The sequence below is a fragment of the Diabrotica virgifera genome, chromosome 1 (genome assembly GCF_917563875.1).
Source record: "Diabrotica virgifera virgifera chromosome 1, PGI_DIABVI_V3a".
Classification (NCBI taxonomy): Eukaryota; Metazoa; Arthropoda; class Insecta; order Coleoptera; family Chrysomelidae; genus Diabrotica; species Diabrotica virgifera.
This window is the reverse complement of record NC_065443.1, coordinates 238,068,370-238,088,260: the sequence shown is the minus strand read 5'-3', so window position 1 is coordinate 238,088,260 and position 19,891 is coordinate 238,068,370. Positions and strand designations below refer to the sequence as shown.

Sequence of the window (19,891 nt, the reverse complement as noted above, 5' to 3'; positions counted from 1 at the left end):
AAAAATGTATGTAACGGTGCGTTTGAGCTCGTTGCAAATGAAAACTGTCTTAACTAAAATTAAACTGATATGCTCTTTTGGTAGGTTAACTATCCAGAACACTTCAGCTAAAGTGAAATTTTTCAAAGTTACCGGATTCGCAAAATATCATTTTTTTATTTAAATAATGTTCAGAAAACGCCTTCGCCATATAATTTTTAAAAATCCCGAATTTGCAAAATATCATTTTTTACTTAAATTAGGAAATCTTATTCGAGTACTTTTCTAATATGTTCTCCGAACAAAACCCTCTTGACACTAAATTACATCTTTTCCGTCGTTTTTGCCTCATATTAGCAGTAATTTTTGTGAAATGTCTTAAGAATTTCTCAAACGCTCATATATGTCAATTTTACTTAGTAAGCCATGACTTCTTAGGTTGCCATGAAATTTGTTTGACATTTATAGTTAAATAAGTAAATTGGCCAGTTCATAATGCCACTTTTCAGCAAAGAGGACAGAATATTAATTAAATATTACCGTGAAAAATATAATTAGGGTGCAAGAAAAATTCTAAATGCATTTCCTGAGAAAAATTTGCATATTGGAACGATAGGAAAGTTCTTAAGACATCTAAAGGAAACCCATGGGTCTATTGAACATAAAAGTGGAAGAGGAAGGAAGCGAAACTCGAGAACTGAAGAGTAGTAGTATAGTATAGTTGATCCAAAAGATGGCATAACCCAGACATCCAAAGTGAAAGTTATCCTTCAACACCAAATTGTTCTATATGGTCAACACAATGTCCAGAAAAAAGTCACACCATTTTGAGCGTCGGGTTTGGGGGGGAGAGGGGGGAGAAATCGGTAAATTCGTAGTTTTTTAAGTTTTTCGCCAATATTTCTAAAACTATGCGGTTTAGCATGAACAACCTTCTATACAAAATTGTTCTACATTAAATTTGAAATAAAAAAGGCCCTATGTATAATCTTTCTAAAATGAATGGTTCCAAAGTTACGGAGGTAGTATAGTATAACTGGTCCAAAAAAAGGCCTAACCCAAACATCCAAAGTAAAAGTTTTCCTCCAACACCAATATGTTCTATATGGTCCACATATTGTTCAGTAAAAAGTTACACCATTTTGAGCGTCCGGTTTGGGAGGGAGATGGGAGAGAAGCCGGTAAATTAGTAGTTTTTTTAAGTTTTTCGTCAATATTTCTAAAACTATGCTTTAGCGTAAACAATGTTATATACAGAAATATTCTATATGAAATTTAAAACAAAAAATATTCTATACATAATTGTTATAAAATCAACGGTTCCAGAGTTACGAAGGGCGAAAAGTCGAGGTTTTCGAGTCTTTTTATATTTTATGGGCAATATTTATGATATAACTACACCAAAAACCCAGACATCCAAAGTGAAAGTTATCCTCGAACACCAAATTGTTCTATATGGTCCACATAATGTTCAGAAAAGAGTCACATTATTTTGAGCTTCGGATTTGGGTGGGAAAGGAGGGGAGAATTCGGTAAATATAAAAAGTATCGAAAACCTCCACTTTTCACCCTCCGTAATTCTGGAACCGTTGCTTTTGTAACAATTAGGTATAGAACCTTTTTTGTTTTAAATTTTATGTAGAACATTTTTCTATAAAACATTCCTTAAGCTAAAGCATAGTTTTAGAAATATTGACGAAAAACTTAAAAAAAAAACTACTAATTTGCCGACTTCTCCCCCATCTCCCCCCCAAACCGGACGCTCAAAATGGTGTAACTTTTTACTGAACAATATGTGCACCATATAGAACGATTTCGTGTTGAAGGAAAACTTTTACTTTGGATATCTGGGTTAGGCCTTTTTTTGGATCAATTATATTATACTACCACCGTAACTTTGGAACCGTTCATTTTAGAAGGGTTATGCATAGGGCCTTTTTTATTTCAAATTTAATGTAGAACAATTTTGTGTAGAAGCTTGTTTATGCTAAACCGCTTAGTTTTAGAAATATTGACGAAAAACGGAAAAAAACTACGAATTTGCAGATTTCTCCCCCCTCTCCCCCCCCCAAACCCGACGCTCAAAATGGTGTGACTTTTTTCTGAACATTATGTGGACCATATAGAACAATTTGGTGTTGTAGGATAACTTTCACTTTGGATGTCTGGGTTTGGGTCTAACTATACCATACTATAAGGGTTGATAGTAAGTAATTGCTAGAGTAACGGTTGTTTTAGGAAAGGACCCCGCACAAACCTTAGGGAAAATAGGTCCCAGTGGATTTCGTTCATACTTTGGGAAAATACTCTTTGTAGCATCCTGATAAAAAGTTCTCATGGGCACAACTCAATTGTATGAAGGATTTTCAAGATATAGAGGCCCAAACTCGGAAAATTATAAGATTTACGGGGTATTCAAATTCCGTGAGTTACTGGTTATTTGGCAACATGTAGAAATTTGGATCAAGGAAGAGTACTAGTAGTCTAGTATTTTTTCCTGGCTAGCCAATGGCGACCTTTACTTTGACATTGACCTTCAACGGACGTCATCTTCTAGAGTTTCGATGGTTTTAGGCATTAAATTGGTATAAACAGATTACTCATGGGTTTTTGGGATCTCAAAACACGAATATGCCATAAGAATTGACCTCCGGATAACGTGGTGGCCAGGGCCACTGCAAGGGACGTCATCTTCTAGAGTTTCGATGGTTTTCGGCATTTAATTGATGCAAATGAATTACTGGAGGGTTTTTTGAGGTCGCTATATACGAATATGCCACCAGATCCGACGCCCGGAGCACCTGGTTTCCAAGGTCAATGAAAGGGGCTCCTGGACTTTCGAGGGTCTTTTGAAGTTGCTGAACACGAATACCCCATCAGAACAGACATCGGAGTACCTGTTGCTCAAGGCACGTCACGCTTTGGAAATTCGAGAGGTTTCGGTACTAAATTAATGTAAACTGATTACTCACAGGTTTTTGGGGCTGCAAAACGTGAATACGCCATCAGATCCGACCCACAGAGCACCTGGTGCCTAAGGCAGGTCTTCTTCCGGAGTTTCGACAGTATGCATGTTCGGTAGTATGCATGTATTCATGTTCGGCAACCCCAAAAACTTAAGAATAATCCATTTGATTCCTCCGAAACTCCAGATAACCTGTCTTATGTGTCTGTGCTGATCACGTATTCGTGTTCAGCAACCCCAAAAACCTATAACTAATCCGTTTGCATTATTGTAGTACCAAAGGACCTCGAAACTCCAGGAGCCCCTTTCATTGATCTTGGAAATCAGGTGCTCCGGGAATGGGTTCTGGTGGCATATTGGTATATAGCGACCTCAAAAACCCCTCCAGTAATTCATTTGCATCAATTAAATGCCGAAAACCATCGAAACTCTAGAAGATGAAGTCCCTTGCAGAGGCCCTGGCCACCAAGTCATCTGGAGGGCAATTCTGATGGCATATTCGCGTTTAGCGATCCCAAAAACCGATGAGTAATCTGTTTATATCAATTGAATGCCGAAAACCCCCGAAACTCTAGAAGATGACGTCCGTTGAAGGTCAAGGTCAAAGTAAAGGTCGCCATTGGATAGCCAGGAAAAGATCCTAGACCACTGGTAGTTTTCCTTGATCCAAACTTCTACGTGTTGCCAAATAACCAGTAACTCACGGAATTGGAATACCCCGTAAATCTTATAATTTTCCGAGTTTGGGCCTCTATATCTTGAAAATCCTTCATACGATTGAGTTGTGCCCATGAGAAATTTTTATCAGGATGCTTCAAAGAGTATTTTCACAAAGTATGAACGAAATCCGCTGGGAACTATTTTCCATAAGGTTTGTGCGGGATCATTTGCAACCTGGCCAATCTGTTGGAACAAGGAAAATCGCAAAAGACACTAGGATTTTGCGCACATCAGTTCGATGAATTATTAAGGAAAATTGCCATCTTAAAGTATTTAAAAAAGTTTACTGTCAAAAACTTACTGCCAATGTAAGAGAAAAACGACTGGAAAGATGTAATTTGCGACTCTCCGCAAAGAAGATTCCGCTCTCGTGAAGACATTAGAAAAATATGATTTTCAGATGAAAACAAGTTTTACTTACGTTGGTGCCGGGGTAAGAACAAATCTTGCAGCACCTATTAGCTGAAATTGAAGAAGTATGTTATGATTGCACTTTCCAGCTGGATGGTGCTCCTTCGCATACTTCCCACAATACAAGGATATTATTGAGTGAAAATTGCACGTACTATATTGATCCAGAATTGTGGTCACCTAACAGCCCAGAAATAAATCCGGTTGACAATTCATTTGGGGAATTTTCCAACAAAATTTGTATGACGGACAAGAATTTGAAACCATCGAACAGCTCCAAAAAAGAATGCAGTTTGTTTGGAACAATTTTGGATAGGGTGTAATAAATGGGTCTATCAATTTATGGCGCAGACGACTTCAAGAACTGGTAAACAATAATGGTGGCCACATTCATAATATTTTAGTATAAGGTTTAAAATTATTAAACTGTTTTTATAAATGTGTTATTTGTTAAAATGCTATATTTTCCTAATTTAATAAAAAAAAATGTATTTTGCTAATCCGGTAATTTTGAAAAATTTCCTCTTAACTGAAGTGTTCTGGATAGTTAACCTACCAAAAGAGCAAATCAGTTCAATTTTAGCTAATACAGTTTTCATTTGCAACGAGCTCAATTGCACCGTTACATAAATTTTTTTATAAGTCCGACCCTATACGCTATTTTTGCTTCTAAATTTGCAGTCATGTTGAGGACATATTAGCCCTGCAAAAAGAAATTAAATCGCTCAAAAAACCAAAAAGTTATTTTCAACTAAAAAATGTAATCCTTTATTTCGGCTCACAGTGTATAATCGTATATTGCTGGAAAAATATTTATTACACATCTAAAATATCTTTAAACTTTGGAAATGAAAAGCAAAGTAACGATTTTGATTCATAGGGATTATGATAATTTCTAGGTATTAGGGAAGGATTCTGGAAATGAAAAAAAACTTCCAGAATCTCGTACTAAACTGATAGTCTTTCCCATGAATTCGGATAATGGGGGGACAAGATTATGACAAGTAAACATAACAACCCTAGAAAACCCTTAAAACTCAACGTCGCTGCATATAATTCTAGATCCCTGGCAACAGAAGAACGAATCATAGAGATGGAAGCAGAAATGTCGAAAATTAAATGGGATGTGATAGGCGTTAGCGGAGTAAAACAGAGAGGAGAAAGCCTAAAAAACTGAAATCAGGTCATTTACTCTATAGGGTCGGTAGTAAAACTGAAACAACGGGAGGCGTTGGCTTCTTTGTACACAGAAAACATGAAAGCAACATCACATCAATAAAAGTTTCTCTACTAGTGTGGCTCCTTTAACCTTAACACGTTGACGGACAGTACGTCAAATGTATAAGCAAGTGTTGTGACACTATATATGTATTTTGCAAAGTAGAATATAGAAAATGCAACGTCTATAGACGTTGTGTCACATTACATCAATCGAAATTAGATGTCTATAGACGTTCTGTCCGTCAACGTGTTAAAACTAAATGAACGGTATGATTTAAAAATCGTACAGGTATATTCTCCAAAAAGTGTCATGCGGACACGAAGTGGAGGAATTCTACGATAATATTGTTCTAGAATTAAATGATACAACACACTACACCATAATATGTGGTGACTTTAACGGTAAAACGGGGGGAAAGGCAGATGATACAGAAACATCACTGGGAAAATTTGGTTTGGGGGACAGAAAGGAACGCGGTGAAACTTTACTTAGTTTTCTGCTGGAGAAAAATCTATTCCAAATGAACAGCTTCTTTTACAAAAAAAACTTAGTAGATGGACGTGGCAGTGCCCAAATGGAATAACTAGGAACGAGATCGATTCTATAATCACCGAAAAGAAGCAAATCTTTAAATACGTTACAGTTCTATACCAGTTTTCAACAGGTAGCAACCACAGAATGGTAAAAGCCTCGATAGAAATAGACCTTGGGAAAGATAGATACCGCATGATCAAAAAGAGGTCCACAACTAGCTGGACCGAGCCTAACAATATAAATGCATTTGAAGAACATATCAACAACATTCTAGAATGCGATAAGAATACAGACCTAAATATTAACACCCTTAGTGACATCACAATAGAAGCTATCAAAGAGAGCCAGAAGATACACTGCCAAAGACATCACATAACAGAAGAATAAGCCCCCAATCACAAGCATTAATGGAAGAGCGCAGAAAAATGGAAAGTAATAGAAGTAAAAACACCATAGACTTAGAGAGATAAGTAAAAGAATACAAAAATCTATCAGGACGGACAAATACTTTTCGTAGGCTTTCGCAAAGCATTTGATACGATAGAAATTAACAACATAATGAGAGCATTGAGGAACTGATAGCGAACATATACAATAATGCATCCATGACCGTCCGATTACACAAAGATACCAAGTCTATAAAAATAAAAAGAGAAATTAGAGAGGGAGAGACGTTATCTCCCAAACTCTTTATGGCAGTACTTGAACATGCTTTTAAACAATTAGAGTGGAACGCCAAAAGAATAAATGTCGACGGCGAAAGGCTCTCCCACCTACGATTCGCAGACGGCATTGTTCTTATAACAGACAACTTAAAAGAGATTAGGACTATGCTTACTGAGTTAGATGCCGCCTGTAAAAAAGTTGGTTTAAACATAAATTTTGTAAAGACACAATACATGACAAACCTGGTACCAAGCGAAAATCCAAAAATCGACATCAACGAAATAGCATTTGATCATAAATATAAATACTTAAGGCATGAAATCCAAATTACCAGGGACAATCAAACTGCCGAATTACAAAGAAGGATCACCTTAGCATGGGCCCTACATGGAGCTCTATCAGACATCTTCAAGGGCAACTTGCCAAATTATTTGAAGAAGAAGACTTTCGACCAATGTGTGCTTCCAGTCATGACTTACGGCGACGAAACATTATCATTAAGCCAGGCCACAGCAACGAAACTTAGAGTGGCTCAAAGAAGAATGGAACGGTCACAACTTGGACTGACTCTTAGAGACAGGTTCAGAAACGATGAAATGAGAAGGACAGGCGTCACAGATGTCATAGAGCGAGTAGCATGGCTGAAGTGGAATTGGACGGGCCATGTAGCCAGAATGAAGAACGGGAGGTGGACCCAAAAAATTACAGTGTGGAGACCAAGAGAAGACAGAAAAAGTAGAGGTAGACTACCTACACGATGGACAGACGACGTCAAAAGATTTGCTGGGAATTGGTTACAGAAAGCCCAAGTTCGACAAAACTGGAAGAAATTAGAGGAGGCCTATGTTCAACTTTGGATGCAGAAGGCTGGATGAGGGAAGGATTAAAATCAGTACCTTAATTTTATCAAAGATTGGCATCGCGGACTCCAAAATGCAAATAAGTGCTGATAGATTATTGCGTTTAATAAACACAACAAAAAATAATATTGACGTGATTATATAATTTGTAACATTAAAAGTATCTTTATTATGTACAGTGCGTCCATAAAGTAACGCATAAATTCATTATTTCGTAAACCGGAGACTTTAAGGAAAAATCCCGAAATAGGTCGATTTTTATTTTTAAAATACGATTTTTTGACATACATATCATCACTTGGCCTGATGACGTAATCGATGATTTTTTTAAAAGAGAATAGGGGTCATATAATAGCTCATTTGAAAGGGTATGTAATTCTCTGTTCAATAATATAAACGTTAATATAATTATTTGTACAGGGTGTCCAAGAAATATTTTTTTAAATTAAATTAATTGGTAAAAAAGATGAATGTATGTAATTTGTTTAATTCTAAATATATTTTATTGGTGCCAGAAAATATAAAAATGTTTTATTTAAAAAATAAACATTGATTTTCGCATAAGCGTAATGTTAAATCGTTGACTGATAAATATACTGGTAAATATCTGTATTTATCAATCAACGGTTAAACTTCCAAGAGGCAGGTGGGTGGCAGCTCTAACATTGAATTTACCGAAAAGCAATGTTTATTATTTGTCAAATAAACATGTATTCCTGTTTTCTGACAAAAGTAAAACGAATTTTGAATTAAATAAGTTACATACATTCTTCTTTTGTCTCAATTAATTTAATTAAAAAATTCTTTTTGGACACCCTGTATAAATAATTATGTTATTGTTTATATTAGTAAATAGAGAATTAAATACCCGTTCAAATGAGCTATCACATGACCCCTATTCTCACTTAAAAAAATCATCGATTACGTTATCAAGCCCAGATGGATGACGTCACTAGTATCATATATATGCCAAAAATTTGTAATTTAAAAATAAAAATCGACCTGTTTCGGAATTTTTCCCTGAAGTCGCCGGTTTTCGAAATATTGAATTTATGCGTTACTTTATGGACGCACTGTATATTTAGATACATATACAGGGTGTAACAAAAATACAGGTCATAAATTAAATCACATATTTTGAGACCAAAAATAGTTCTAATGAACCTAATTTACCTTAGTACAAATATGCACATAAAAAAAGTTACAGCCCTTTGAAGTTACAAAATAAAAATCGATTTTTTCGAATATATCGAAAACTATTAGAGATTTTTTATTGAAAATGGACAAGTGGCATTCTTATGGCAGGAACATCTTAAAAAAGAATTATAGTGAAATTTGTGCGCCCCATAAAAATTTTATGGGGGTTTTGTTCCCTTAAACCCCCCCAAACTTTTGTGTAGGTTCCAATTAAATTATTATTGTGGTACCATTAGTTATATTCAATATTTCTATAACTTTTTTGCCTCTTAGTATTTTTTCGATAAGGCAGTTTTTATCGAGTTGTGGCTTCTTTTTTAATATGTTTACATAAAAATTTTATGGGGGTTTTGTTCCTTTAAACCCCCCAAATGATTGTGTATGTTTCAATTAAACTTTTACTGCGGTACCATTAGTTAAACACAGTGTTTTTAAAACTTTTTTGCCTCTTTGTATCTTTTCGAGAAAGCACTTTTTATCAAGATATTACTTCTTTTTTAATATGGTTCAAAATATACCTAAAAATGTAAATCATAAATAAATTTTCATATTATTACAAAGTCTCCATAATCGTACTTAGCCATATACAAATATGTGGTGGATTTGACAAATATTCAAAATATCTCGATAAAAATTGACTTTTGGAAAAAGTACTAAGAGGCAAAAAAGTTTTTAAAATATTGTGTTTAGCTAATGGTACTACAATAATAATTAAATTGGAACGTACACAAAAGTTTGGGGGTATAAAGTAACAAAACCCCCATAAAATTTTTATGGGGTGTCCAAATTTCACTATAATTTTTTCTTAAAATACTACTATCATAAGAATGCCACATGTCTATTTTCAATAAAATATCTCTAATAGTTTTCGATATATTGGAAAAAATCGATTTTTATTTTGTAACTTCAAAGGGCTGTAACTTTTTTTATGTGCACATTTGTACTAAGGTAAGTTAGGTTCAATCGAACTATTTTGGGTCCCAAAATATGTGATTAAATTTATGACCTGTATTTTTGTTACACCCTGTATATTTTGAATTATTGTGAATAAATATTTGGCTCTATATATTTACATATTATAATGTTCTACTTTATTCGAGTAATTTGTATTTCTAGCAATTTTCATGTCGAGCAATTCGTTTTCCAGCAATAATTGATTTCGATCAATTGATTTAAAGCAATTGCATGCGAGCAATTGACCTAGGATCACCTCAACAGCGACTGCATTAGCTATAGATCGACTATATCCAACTTCTTTTGGCCTAAATTAAATAATATGAACACCACATTATATGGCTTCAATATGGTGTCGCGTAATACAAAACTGACAAACTAACGCAACATTAAAAATTCTGCACGAACGATTTCAGGGCATGGTCACCTCACGTGGGGAGCTGTGAACAAATTTAGCCTAATACATACGTGGGTGCTCCGGTGAGTACTTAGCCTCTCCACCCGATGGTGAAACTACTGCAAGATAAATCTACTAAATACATTCTTGTAGATGGCTCGTAGTTTTGTTTTGAACGCAAGTGGAATCAAGATTTTCTGGGGATTTTAGAAAAATGAATAAAGCTATGGACTGATGATTCGATTTTTGTTTTTAGAAGGGAAATCGCGCAGTGAAATCAACAGCGCTTGAGTGTTGTGAAGGGGAATTTGTGAGTGAGTTTGTGACATGCTGAACGTGAAAAAAAATCACGGTCGCCTTTTGTCATACTGTTGACAGAGTAAGCGAGATAGTTAAGACAGTAGGCATCTTACAAAATCGCGCGCGTCATGTCATGCATGAAATTTTTGGCATTAAAAGGCTGTCTGCGATTAATTCTTACTTACAGGAACTAACAGATGACGGTAGTACAGATTATTCCTTATGGAAAGCTACTAAAAGACTGAAAAGACCTATTATGCACTCTCCTCCTATTAAACTAGAAAATGGTAACTGGGCCAGAAGTAGTGCACAAAAAGCAGAGCTATTTGCCATACATCTTGAAAATACATTCAAACCAAATGAACCTCAAGATGATGAAGAAAGATGGGAGGAACTTGTTCAATTGGAGGAAGAAATTCGGCTAACTACACCAAAAGAAGTGCTTGAAGAAATAAGGGAAAATATTAATCCGAAGAAAGCTCCGGGCTATGATCTAATTACGGGTGAGCTGTTGAAAAATCTTCCCCAAAGAGCTATCGTAAAATTAACAAACCTCTTTAACGGTGCATTCAGATTAAAATATGTATCAATGATATGGAAGATGGGGAAGTCATTATGATTCCTAAACCAGGAAAACCAGCACATGAGGTTTCGTCATACAGACCGATATCTCTGCTTCCTGTAATATCGAAGCTGTTTGAGAAACTGCTACTTAAGCGAATAAAACCAATTATTGAAGCAAGGAATTTGATACCGACAAATCAATTCGGATTTAGAAATAAGCATTCAACAACTGACCAGGTGCACAGAATCACAAATATTATCGAAAGATCCCTAGAAGAAAAGAAAGTCTGTTCAACTGTATTTCTTGATGCTGCACAGGCTTTTGATAAAGTCTGGCATGAAGGTTTAACATACCAACTAAATGTTTTTTACCTATACACTACTCAAAACTTTTACAGTCATACATAAACGAACGACATTTTAGAATTAAGCAAGAAGACTGTTTTTCAGACTTAAAAGAAATTAGAGCAGGTGTTCCACAAGGCAGTGTGTTGGGTCCGGTCCTATACCTACTATAGACGTGTGAAACACCTGTACTGGAAGACAACACAGTTGCCACCTTTGCTGATGATACAGCTATTCAAGCACTAGGGACGACAAGTGAAGAGGCGACCAACAAGGTCCAAATAGGAGTTAACCAAATCTATAAGTGGACACAAAAATGGAGAATCAGGCTAAACGAAGCTAAATCTGTCCATGTTAATTTTACCAACAAAAAAAAACAATATATACCAGTTATAATCAACAATATCCAAGTACCATATGCAGATACTGCTAAGTATTTGGGTATAACATTAGATGCAAAACTACGCTGGAAGGTGCACGTTAAGAAAAATAGGGAAGAACTAAATATAAAATATAAAAAAATGTATTGGCTAATTGGAAGAAACTCCACATTGTCGATGCATAATAAGTTACTAATTTACAAACAAATATTGAGACCTGTATGGACTTATGGATGCCCACTATAGGGGTGTACTAGACCAAGTAATATAACAGTAGTACAAAGATTCCAGAACAAAATACTAAGAAATATTGTACATGCTCCTTGGTATGTTACAAACAGTGATATCCATAAGGACCTAGGAATGGAAACTGTGGATGTAATCATCAAGAAGATGACAGGAAGTCACGAGCAACGACTTCACATGCACGAGAATATTGAGGCAATCCAGCTCCTCGATACTACTGGGCAAGTTAGAAGACTGAAGAGGACAAAACCTTATGAACTAGTTTAAGTGATAGGTGATAGTGAAAAGCAGAGCATAGTGCTTGTGCGCGTTAGTGTGTATGCTAGAATAGTGCACTATCTTCTTAGGTTAGATAAGAGACGCTATGGGGTAAGCTCTTAATTTTAAGGAACAGTAATAATTGAGGTTAGATTAAAATTGCTCATTGGTCAAGTATGACCAGATTGTAATTGTAATAATCATCACCGTAGGGATAATTATGGGAAAAAGGCTGTCGACGTGATGGGTGCCACGTTGTCGCACTCAGGCCAACAAGCGCCACCATGAGACTACTTCTGAGGAATGTCTGAAACTTATAAGCGTAATATAAGCATAACCGTTGACGAAAGTTGGATCCACCGATACTCATCAGAAACCAAGGGAAAGTCGATAAAATGGACCCCATCAGTGAACTTTCTTATCGATCGGAAAGGTGAGCACCACCGTTTTCTGGAATTCTCAAAGCATGATCTAGCATATCAGTTTTCTGGATAAGGACAAAACGGTAAGTGGGGTTTACTATGCCGTATTATTGATTCGTTTGGACGCCGAACGAGCAAAAAATATTGCAGAAAATACAGACCCGATTGGGTAAGAAAAAGTGCTCTACCATCATGACAACGCTGTTCGATTTGGGCCACGAACTACTTTTCTATGTTCCATCCACCGTATTCTCCAGAGTCAGCCCTGTTCAACTTTTTTGTTTCCACACTTGAAAAAGTCACTGACCGGGCAGAAATTTACATCGAATGATGAGTTCATGGCAGCCATGGGAGCCTACTTTTCAGACCTAGAGAAAACGTATTTTATTTTTCAGAGGGTTAAAGAAGTTGCGCCAAATGCATCGAGCTAAAAGTCATGTTCATAAAAAATAAATTACAACTTTTCCAAAATGTTCATATTTCTTTTGGAGGGCAAGTAATTATCGGACTGCCCTAGTATGCCAGAGTTATGGAAAACTGGACATATCGGATACGCGCCATCCAGCGAAGCCGCAGTGGACATTTGATGATATTAATATATTCCGTACACAATGGCATTACGAGCAGAGACATGTTAAGGATAGACCGGGCTAGTCATATGTCACTCAATGAATCGAGGTGTAACGCCGACATAGGATTGAGTGGTCTAGCCATCTTTGTCTGTCACATGCGCGGGATCGTCTGGTTAAAAGAGATAGATAGACCACCGATCGACTTTTTCCAGGCTCTGTTTCGGCGTTACGTTCTTTTTTTTGGGTTTGTCTTGTCTACGCTTAATATGTTAATGATTACGAGGCCATTTATAAAAATTTCGGCAATATCTCATGCATCAAATATAAAGATAGGACGAGCTTAATTAGGGACTCCATATAAATAACATAGAAATATTTAAACATCTATATTTATAAGGTTACCTGGCACTATAAGATCTGGACTAACACTTCCTCCCAATTCTCCTTTGTACGAAAATTGGTACAAATAATAAGGAATTGTGTCGGCTGCAAGTTCTACTTGTTTTCCAGTGGGTGTAGAAAAGTCATTATCACTGGCCCACTATAAAATAAAAGAAATAAAGTTAGAAAGCTTACATTAACATAATATTATTATAAATGATAATAATAAACTACTTCCTTGTAGCTTTGCTACACTAAACTCGGCTTTGGAAAAGAAAAATAGTCGAAATTACTATGCAATTTGAAATAAAGAAAATAAAGTGTAGAATAGAGACAAAGGGAGGAAGAAGAATAGAATAGAGCACCGGCCAAGTAAGCTCGAAAAAAAAAGAGACTAAAAAGAAGGGGGGATTCGAGAGCCAGAACATATATATATATATATAATCGGTTTAAAACGTCCTCCGACGTCTTCCGATACCCAATCTCCATGCATCTCTATCTTCCCAAAGGTCTTCGTCTAAACCTCTCTCTCGGATCTCTCTGTCTATTCCTTCTCTCCAGCTCTTTCTGGGTCGGCCTCTTTTTCTCTTTCCATGTGGTGACCAATCTAGAATCTGTTTTGGCAGACGGTGTTCTGGCATTCTCTGCACATGCCCATACCACTTTAGTTGTTGTACTCTTATATCTTCGACAATCGTATGTGTGACTCCCATAATCTCTCGTATACGTTCGTTATTTATTCGAGAGCCAGAAAAAGGAATAACATTAAGACAGATTTCTTTCTGAAATAATTTGGGCGTGAAAGAAGGAGAGCTGGAAGAATAAAATAGAAATTAGATAAATAAAACCAGACAGAGATCCTGAACAAATTAAAATGGAGGGCGCCAGTCTTACTCTTCAGCAAATTAACAAATATATAGATTAACTAAACTTTCCTTATATAAAATTTATGTTGTTTCATCCTCAACCAATTACCCTTTGAAGTGAAACTGGAAAGAGATATGTAATAATAAGCAAAAACGAATTTTACTAAATTATTTATTACAATTTTCATAAATATAGTACAATTTACAAAAGAAAATATACAATGTGAAAATGTGATACATATTATAGTTGGTAAATAATTGAAAATAAAAAGTTATAGTGAGATTTGATGGTCTAAAAATAGAATAACCTATAAATATTTATGTTTGTACTGTTCATTGAAATTTAAATAAACCCAAAAATAACATACAGGAGAATTTGAAATATATATTTTACCGCTCTTTGACTAGCAGCAATAGAAAATGCTGGATAGCGTCTTCCTGAAGACTTTAGTTGGCTGAAATCCACATCAGCAATCACCACACCGTGGTAGAGAGAAGTTCAATGGAACGTGACCCATAAATTAACGTACGATAGAAGGAGACGTCTAACCATAGACCATTTATGATGAGAATGATGGATGGAGAAAATCGCAGCATCCAAAGTAAACCTATTTACTATGAGGAAACGGAAAGTTTCCAGGTACGGAGAATATGCAGAAAAGCCAACAAAAACCAGAACCAAAAGCCATAAGACCAAAATTCAAAATCCAAAACTCCAAAACCAAAACCCTTGTACAATGGATATTCTCACAAACGACTGCTTGCCACAACAGAAAAATGAAGACAAATTAGATATTAGTGGTCTTTCAAAATAACGAACATGCCACTTTTTACAAGAACTAAACGATGTATAGAGGTGGGAACTGATATGTTTTTGTAGAGGCTTTGTAACTGTAACAGCTTGATTTTAATGAATATAATATGTATACGGGAATAAATTACAATAAATTGTAAAATAAAAATTACATTTTTGTTTCGTTTCAAAATTTTGATTTCTATCCCGAAATCTTTACAAAAATGCCTGAAACAAAAATATGTATAATTGATGTAATCTAAAGGATGATTCATTTAGAGGTACTTTTTGCAAACAGAAAAAACAATGAAAAAAATGAATTTTATTTGAAAATTTTTATTATCATACAAAAGAACCATTCTTTACAATTACTTCTTAAAGATAAGTTCTATTAAATCTTCTCTGTGACTGCGATTAAGATGGTTCATTCTGAAGTTCTAATTCTCGATGATATGTTCGAGCATTTCGATTAATATTTAACCAACGACTCGATTAATATTAGCCTCCACTGCCACAATCATAGCCGGTTTATTCATATAGACTTTGGACTTTAGGTAGACCCAAAGAAAAAAGTTTAGAGGTATGACGGAACAGGATATAGGCGGCCAATTCACTGGTCCGAAGCGTGAAATAAATTGTTCACCGAATCGTTCTCGCATTAAAGCAATTCTGTCACGGGCTGTATAGCAAGTAGCGGCATCTTGTTGAAATTAAATATTGTCGAGACCACGAGCTTTAATTTTAGACATCAAATAGTCTCTTAAAATTTCTCGATATCGGTCTCCATTCACAGTAAGATTCTGACAGGCCTCTGTTTTAAAGAAATATGGACCGACCCATAAGCCACACCAAACAGTTGTTTTTTCTGGATGTAATGGCAACTCTTGAACCTCTTCAAGTTGCTCATCACCTCAAATATGGGAATTTTGTTTATTCAAGCACACATTAAGCCAACAATGAGCCTCATTAGAAACAATTTTTTTTCAAAAACAATGGATCTTCTGCAAGCTAATTAACAGCCCATCGACTGAAACGGTGACGACCAACATTTAAAAGAAATTATCTTTTAGAAGTAATTGTCAAGAATGGTTCATGTTTGATAATAACCATTTTAAAATAAAATTAATTTTTTTCATTATTTTTTATTTTTGAAAAAAATACCTCTAAATGTATCACACTTTACAAAAAATGGTATTTTTAACTGAGGGTGAAAGAAATCTTGACATTTAGATTACTTGGTTTCGGACGTGGATGCATTAGCCATGATTACGTGCAGACTTCCTCACTTATAACTTCATCATCCAATTTATTATGTACCTATTAGTAGTCGTTTGTATATATACGTATTAAAGGCTTCCAAGCTTTTAAGAAAAGTTGCACTTACAGTCCACGTTTTCATTACATACAGTATCATTGCATTTTACAAACAGTATCATTGCATTGTATTTCATGGCATACAGTTGCATTTAAACAATAATCAGTGTATGTCATAAAAATATAGGCACTATTTTTTATAAAAATTAAATAATTATTAATATGAGCAGATAAATAATACCCAAAACTTACCCTTATATATGCTCCAAAATCCTCAGAAAACGATTTCGTTGTATACACTTTCTTTAGCCGGCTACCGGCTATTGTTCTATTTTTCAGCGACATATTTATATTAGGTGACACCAGTAAGCTAGGATCGTTGTCTAATTCTTCTAGTAACGTATTATTTCTTGTTAATGCTGAAAATATTTGTAATTGTAATGGAGTAGAAAAATACTGAAAGAATAAGAAAATAAAGCTGGAGTATTTTTCTGATATGTAATGAGGGGTGCTAAATGTACACTGCGAGGCATAAGTTAGGGATGTAGAAAATGTATTTTCATTTAAATAGTTGATTTTTTAGTGAACGGATTAACGGATTGCGCTATTTTTTTGTTATTATTTTAGATACTTCTTTAGTATTTACACAGTTGTGCAAAGATATACTCAAAATTTTCTTTTTATTTATACCGGGTGGAAATAAAGAAACGTTTTTCTTATGTTAACTCTGAAACATCATGTAGGGAGAACGTGGTACAAATCTGAGTATCCATCGAAATCGTATTGTAGTCACTTTGTATACTTTACGAACTGTTTCATAAATAACTATTACATACTTTAAAATATATTTCTTCACTTCTTTTATGTCTATTTCTTTTCATAAACTATTATTAAACACTCGGTAATTATCAGCCTAGCAAAAATATACGTTACCTATAATCAACTAAAATAAGACTGCTCTCGTAGAAAGAAGATGCGAATGCCTTTCGTATTTAAATATTCTAAGCCTACATAATATTAAATTTTCTTCCTTCAACGGAAATCTCCATTCGAAGGCCACTTTATCCCTTACACAGCTGATAGTCCTGTCGCCAGGGGGGGGGGGTACAACGGCCTCTTTGTTTTTTTATGTATTTTGACCCGTAGGACACGAATTTTTGGGTAACAGTTGATCCGGATGTCGACAAGGATGTTATAAACAAAGAACTTGAGGAAATTACCTAACAGCGATTTTTCGCAAAACAAAACTTTTTTTGTATGTTTTGGGTGATTACAAGCAAAAAATGATCCTACAAGTTATTTAATACGATGCAAAGTTTTCGAGATAAAAGCGGTTGGACTTCGGTAAAAAAATCGAAAAATTGCAATTTTTGCACCCGAATAACTTTTGATTAAAAAATAAAATAGCAATTTTGCTTACTGCATTAAGGTCAAATTATATCGATTTTGATTATTTCCATTGCTATAAATAAATTTTTTTATTGTCAAACAAAGCTATAAACAAATAGTGTTTCCCGTGCCCAATGCATGCGTTTTACGGCATGCTACGTAGAAATAGCCTATTTGTAGGCGCGCTTACTCGTTCGATTTTATGAGAGATGCATTGAAAACGTCACTCAAGCACTATGTGTTTATAGCTGTGTTTGACAATAAAAAAAATTAATTATTAGCAAGAAAATAACTAACACCGGTATAATTTGACTTGAACTTTCAAATGCGGTAAGCAGAATTGCTATTTTATTTTTTTATCAAAAGTTATTCGCAAGTATTTTGAAAGTTCAACCGCGTTTATCTCGAGAACTATGCATCCTAGGAAAAAACTTGTAAGAACATTTTCTTGCATAGAATGTCCCAAAAAACCCAAAAAAAAGTTTTGTTTTGCGAAAAATCGCTGTTATACTTCCTCAAGTTCTTTGTTTATAACAATCTTATCGACATCCGGATCAACTGTTACTCAAAAAACTCATGTTCTACAGATCAAAATACATAAAAAAACAGGTAAGTCCATCTGAATAAAGGAAGCCGGTTGTCCCCGGAGACAGGACTATGATTTTTATTTAATTTGGCTACAAAATAATTTTGAAATATATTTGTAAAAAAGGATCAAATTTTAAAATCCAAAATTGACATATGTATATTTTTTTTATAATTTGTCTATATGACATTTGGATAACTTCTTAAATTAGCAAATATGTTGAAATGTACAATTTTTAATTTATATTTTAGTCGATGGGATTACCTAAACTTAATGTACATTGCAATGTACACCAGGTTTGAGAGGGTTAAGTGGCACGGGTGTTTATTTAAGAGCGCACTGTAGTTCTGGGTATGACTAATAAGGTATTTTATGCAAAAAATTAATATTTTCTTTAGGTAAATAATGGACTACATAATTACCAAATCTTATCCATTCTTCTGAATTTATTCCAATCATAACTGGTATACTTTTGAAATTTTTATCCATAAACGCCTGAAGTGGAGGATAAGAAAAATCACCAGTCTTCTCTGTCACCGTTCCATAAGAAACTCCTGCCTGTAATGAATTCACAAATCGGCAAAATATTTTAGTCGAATCATGTCTAAACCAGATTAGGATAAATACTGCATGCGGCAAAATAAACAGTCATAGAGTTATATATTAGCATAGAGAGAGTGTCATTCAGAGCGAAGTGACGACACCATCTTTTTTATTTGGATTAGTGCTGTTTCACTCTTACGCATAGTAAAGCTGCTACAGTTGTCCTCCTCTTCCGTGCCTATGTTCACACTGAATGTCATCATAGATTTTCGATACAATGTGTTAGAAAGAGATGCAGCAAACCAGTCCATGAGATCTTGTCGTCAGGAAGCGCGGAAGGTAGGCTCCCTCTATGTTAATATATACCTCTATGTAAACAGTACTGAACTACGTATACCTCAAACTTGTATCTGTCATGCCGATGCGCTGAAAAGTATTGAGTAATTTCCGAACGTCGTTATAACGTATGTGAATGTCATTGTCAAGGCACGTATCCACTGTTTTGCTCTCCTGGAACTGCTCCACATAGTGAATACGTTTGCGCTCCCAGACCGTGCAACAGTGCGCGCTCCGCCTCGTTGCTCCAATCGGTGGCGGTTTATATGTAGAAGAGCGCATGCTGTATCGACTGGAGCAGTTGAAGGGAGCGCGGAGCGCCAATCTAGTTATAGTTACCTTTACGTGAGTAACGATGGTTCCCAGTTGTGCCGAAATTTTTTTTATTGTGAAGTACTATTTTCGGTCATACGGAAAAGGTCGCAAACACCGTTTAAGCTTAAAATCAATAAAGGTTTCATCAACACGCGGCAACCTGTCACACGGCCAGGGAGTCTCAGCTAATACTGCGCGATCATTTTGGGGATCGCCTTATTGCGCATGGCAGTGATTGTTCATGCCCATCGAACTCACCAGACCTAACACCACCGGATGCGTACATAATGAGGAATGCTGAATAGGGCAGATCCATCCACCGTCTGACATTCCAGAATTTTGGACTATAACTAAAGATTTTTTAGTACCAGAGGGC

The 19,891-nt window shown here is 35.4% G+C and overlaps 1 protein-coding gene and 1 long non-coding RNA gene across 6 annotated transcripts in view; one reads left to right on the top strand and one right to left on the bottom strand.

Annotated features, from left to right (window-relative positions):
* The window catches only part of LOC114328169 (juvenile hormone esterase), a 256,507-nt gene that overhangs the window by 14,036 nt on the left and 222,580 nt on the right, over positions 1-19,891 (bottom strand). For 3 of the 5 annotated variants that reach the window (XM_050648164.1, XM_050648167.1, XM_028276955.2), the window contains exons 7-9: positions 18,744-18,879; positions 16,599-16,765; positions 13,395-13,533 (exon numbers count right to left, since the gene is read on the bottom strand). In XM_050648164.1, coding sequence (XP_050504121.1) covers positions 13,395-13,533; positions 16,599-16,765; positions 18,744-18,879 — 442 coding nt within the window. The remainder of the gene's footprint in view (positions 1-13,394; positions 13,534-16,598; positions 16,766-18,743; positions 18,880-19,891) is intronic. The other 2 variants (XM_050648172.1, XM_050648169.1) reach the window with 2 other exon arrangements.
* The window catches only part of LOC126883039 (uncharacterized), a 159,872-nt gene that overhangs the window by 14,068 nt on the left and 125,913 nt on the right, over positions 1-19,891 (top strand). The gene's annotated exons all lie outside the window — the stretch shown is intronic.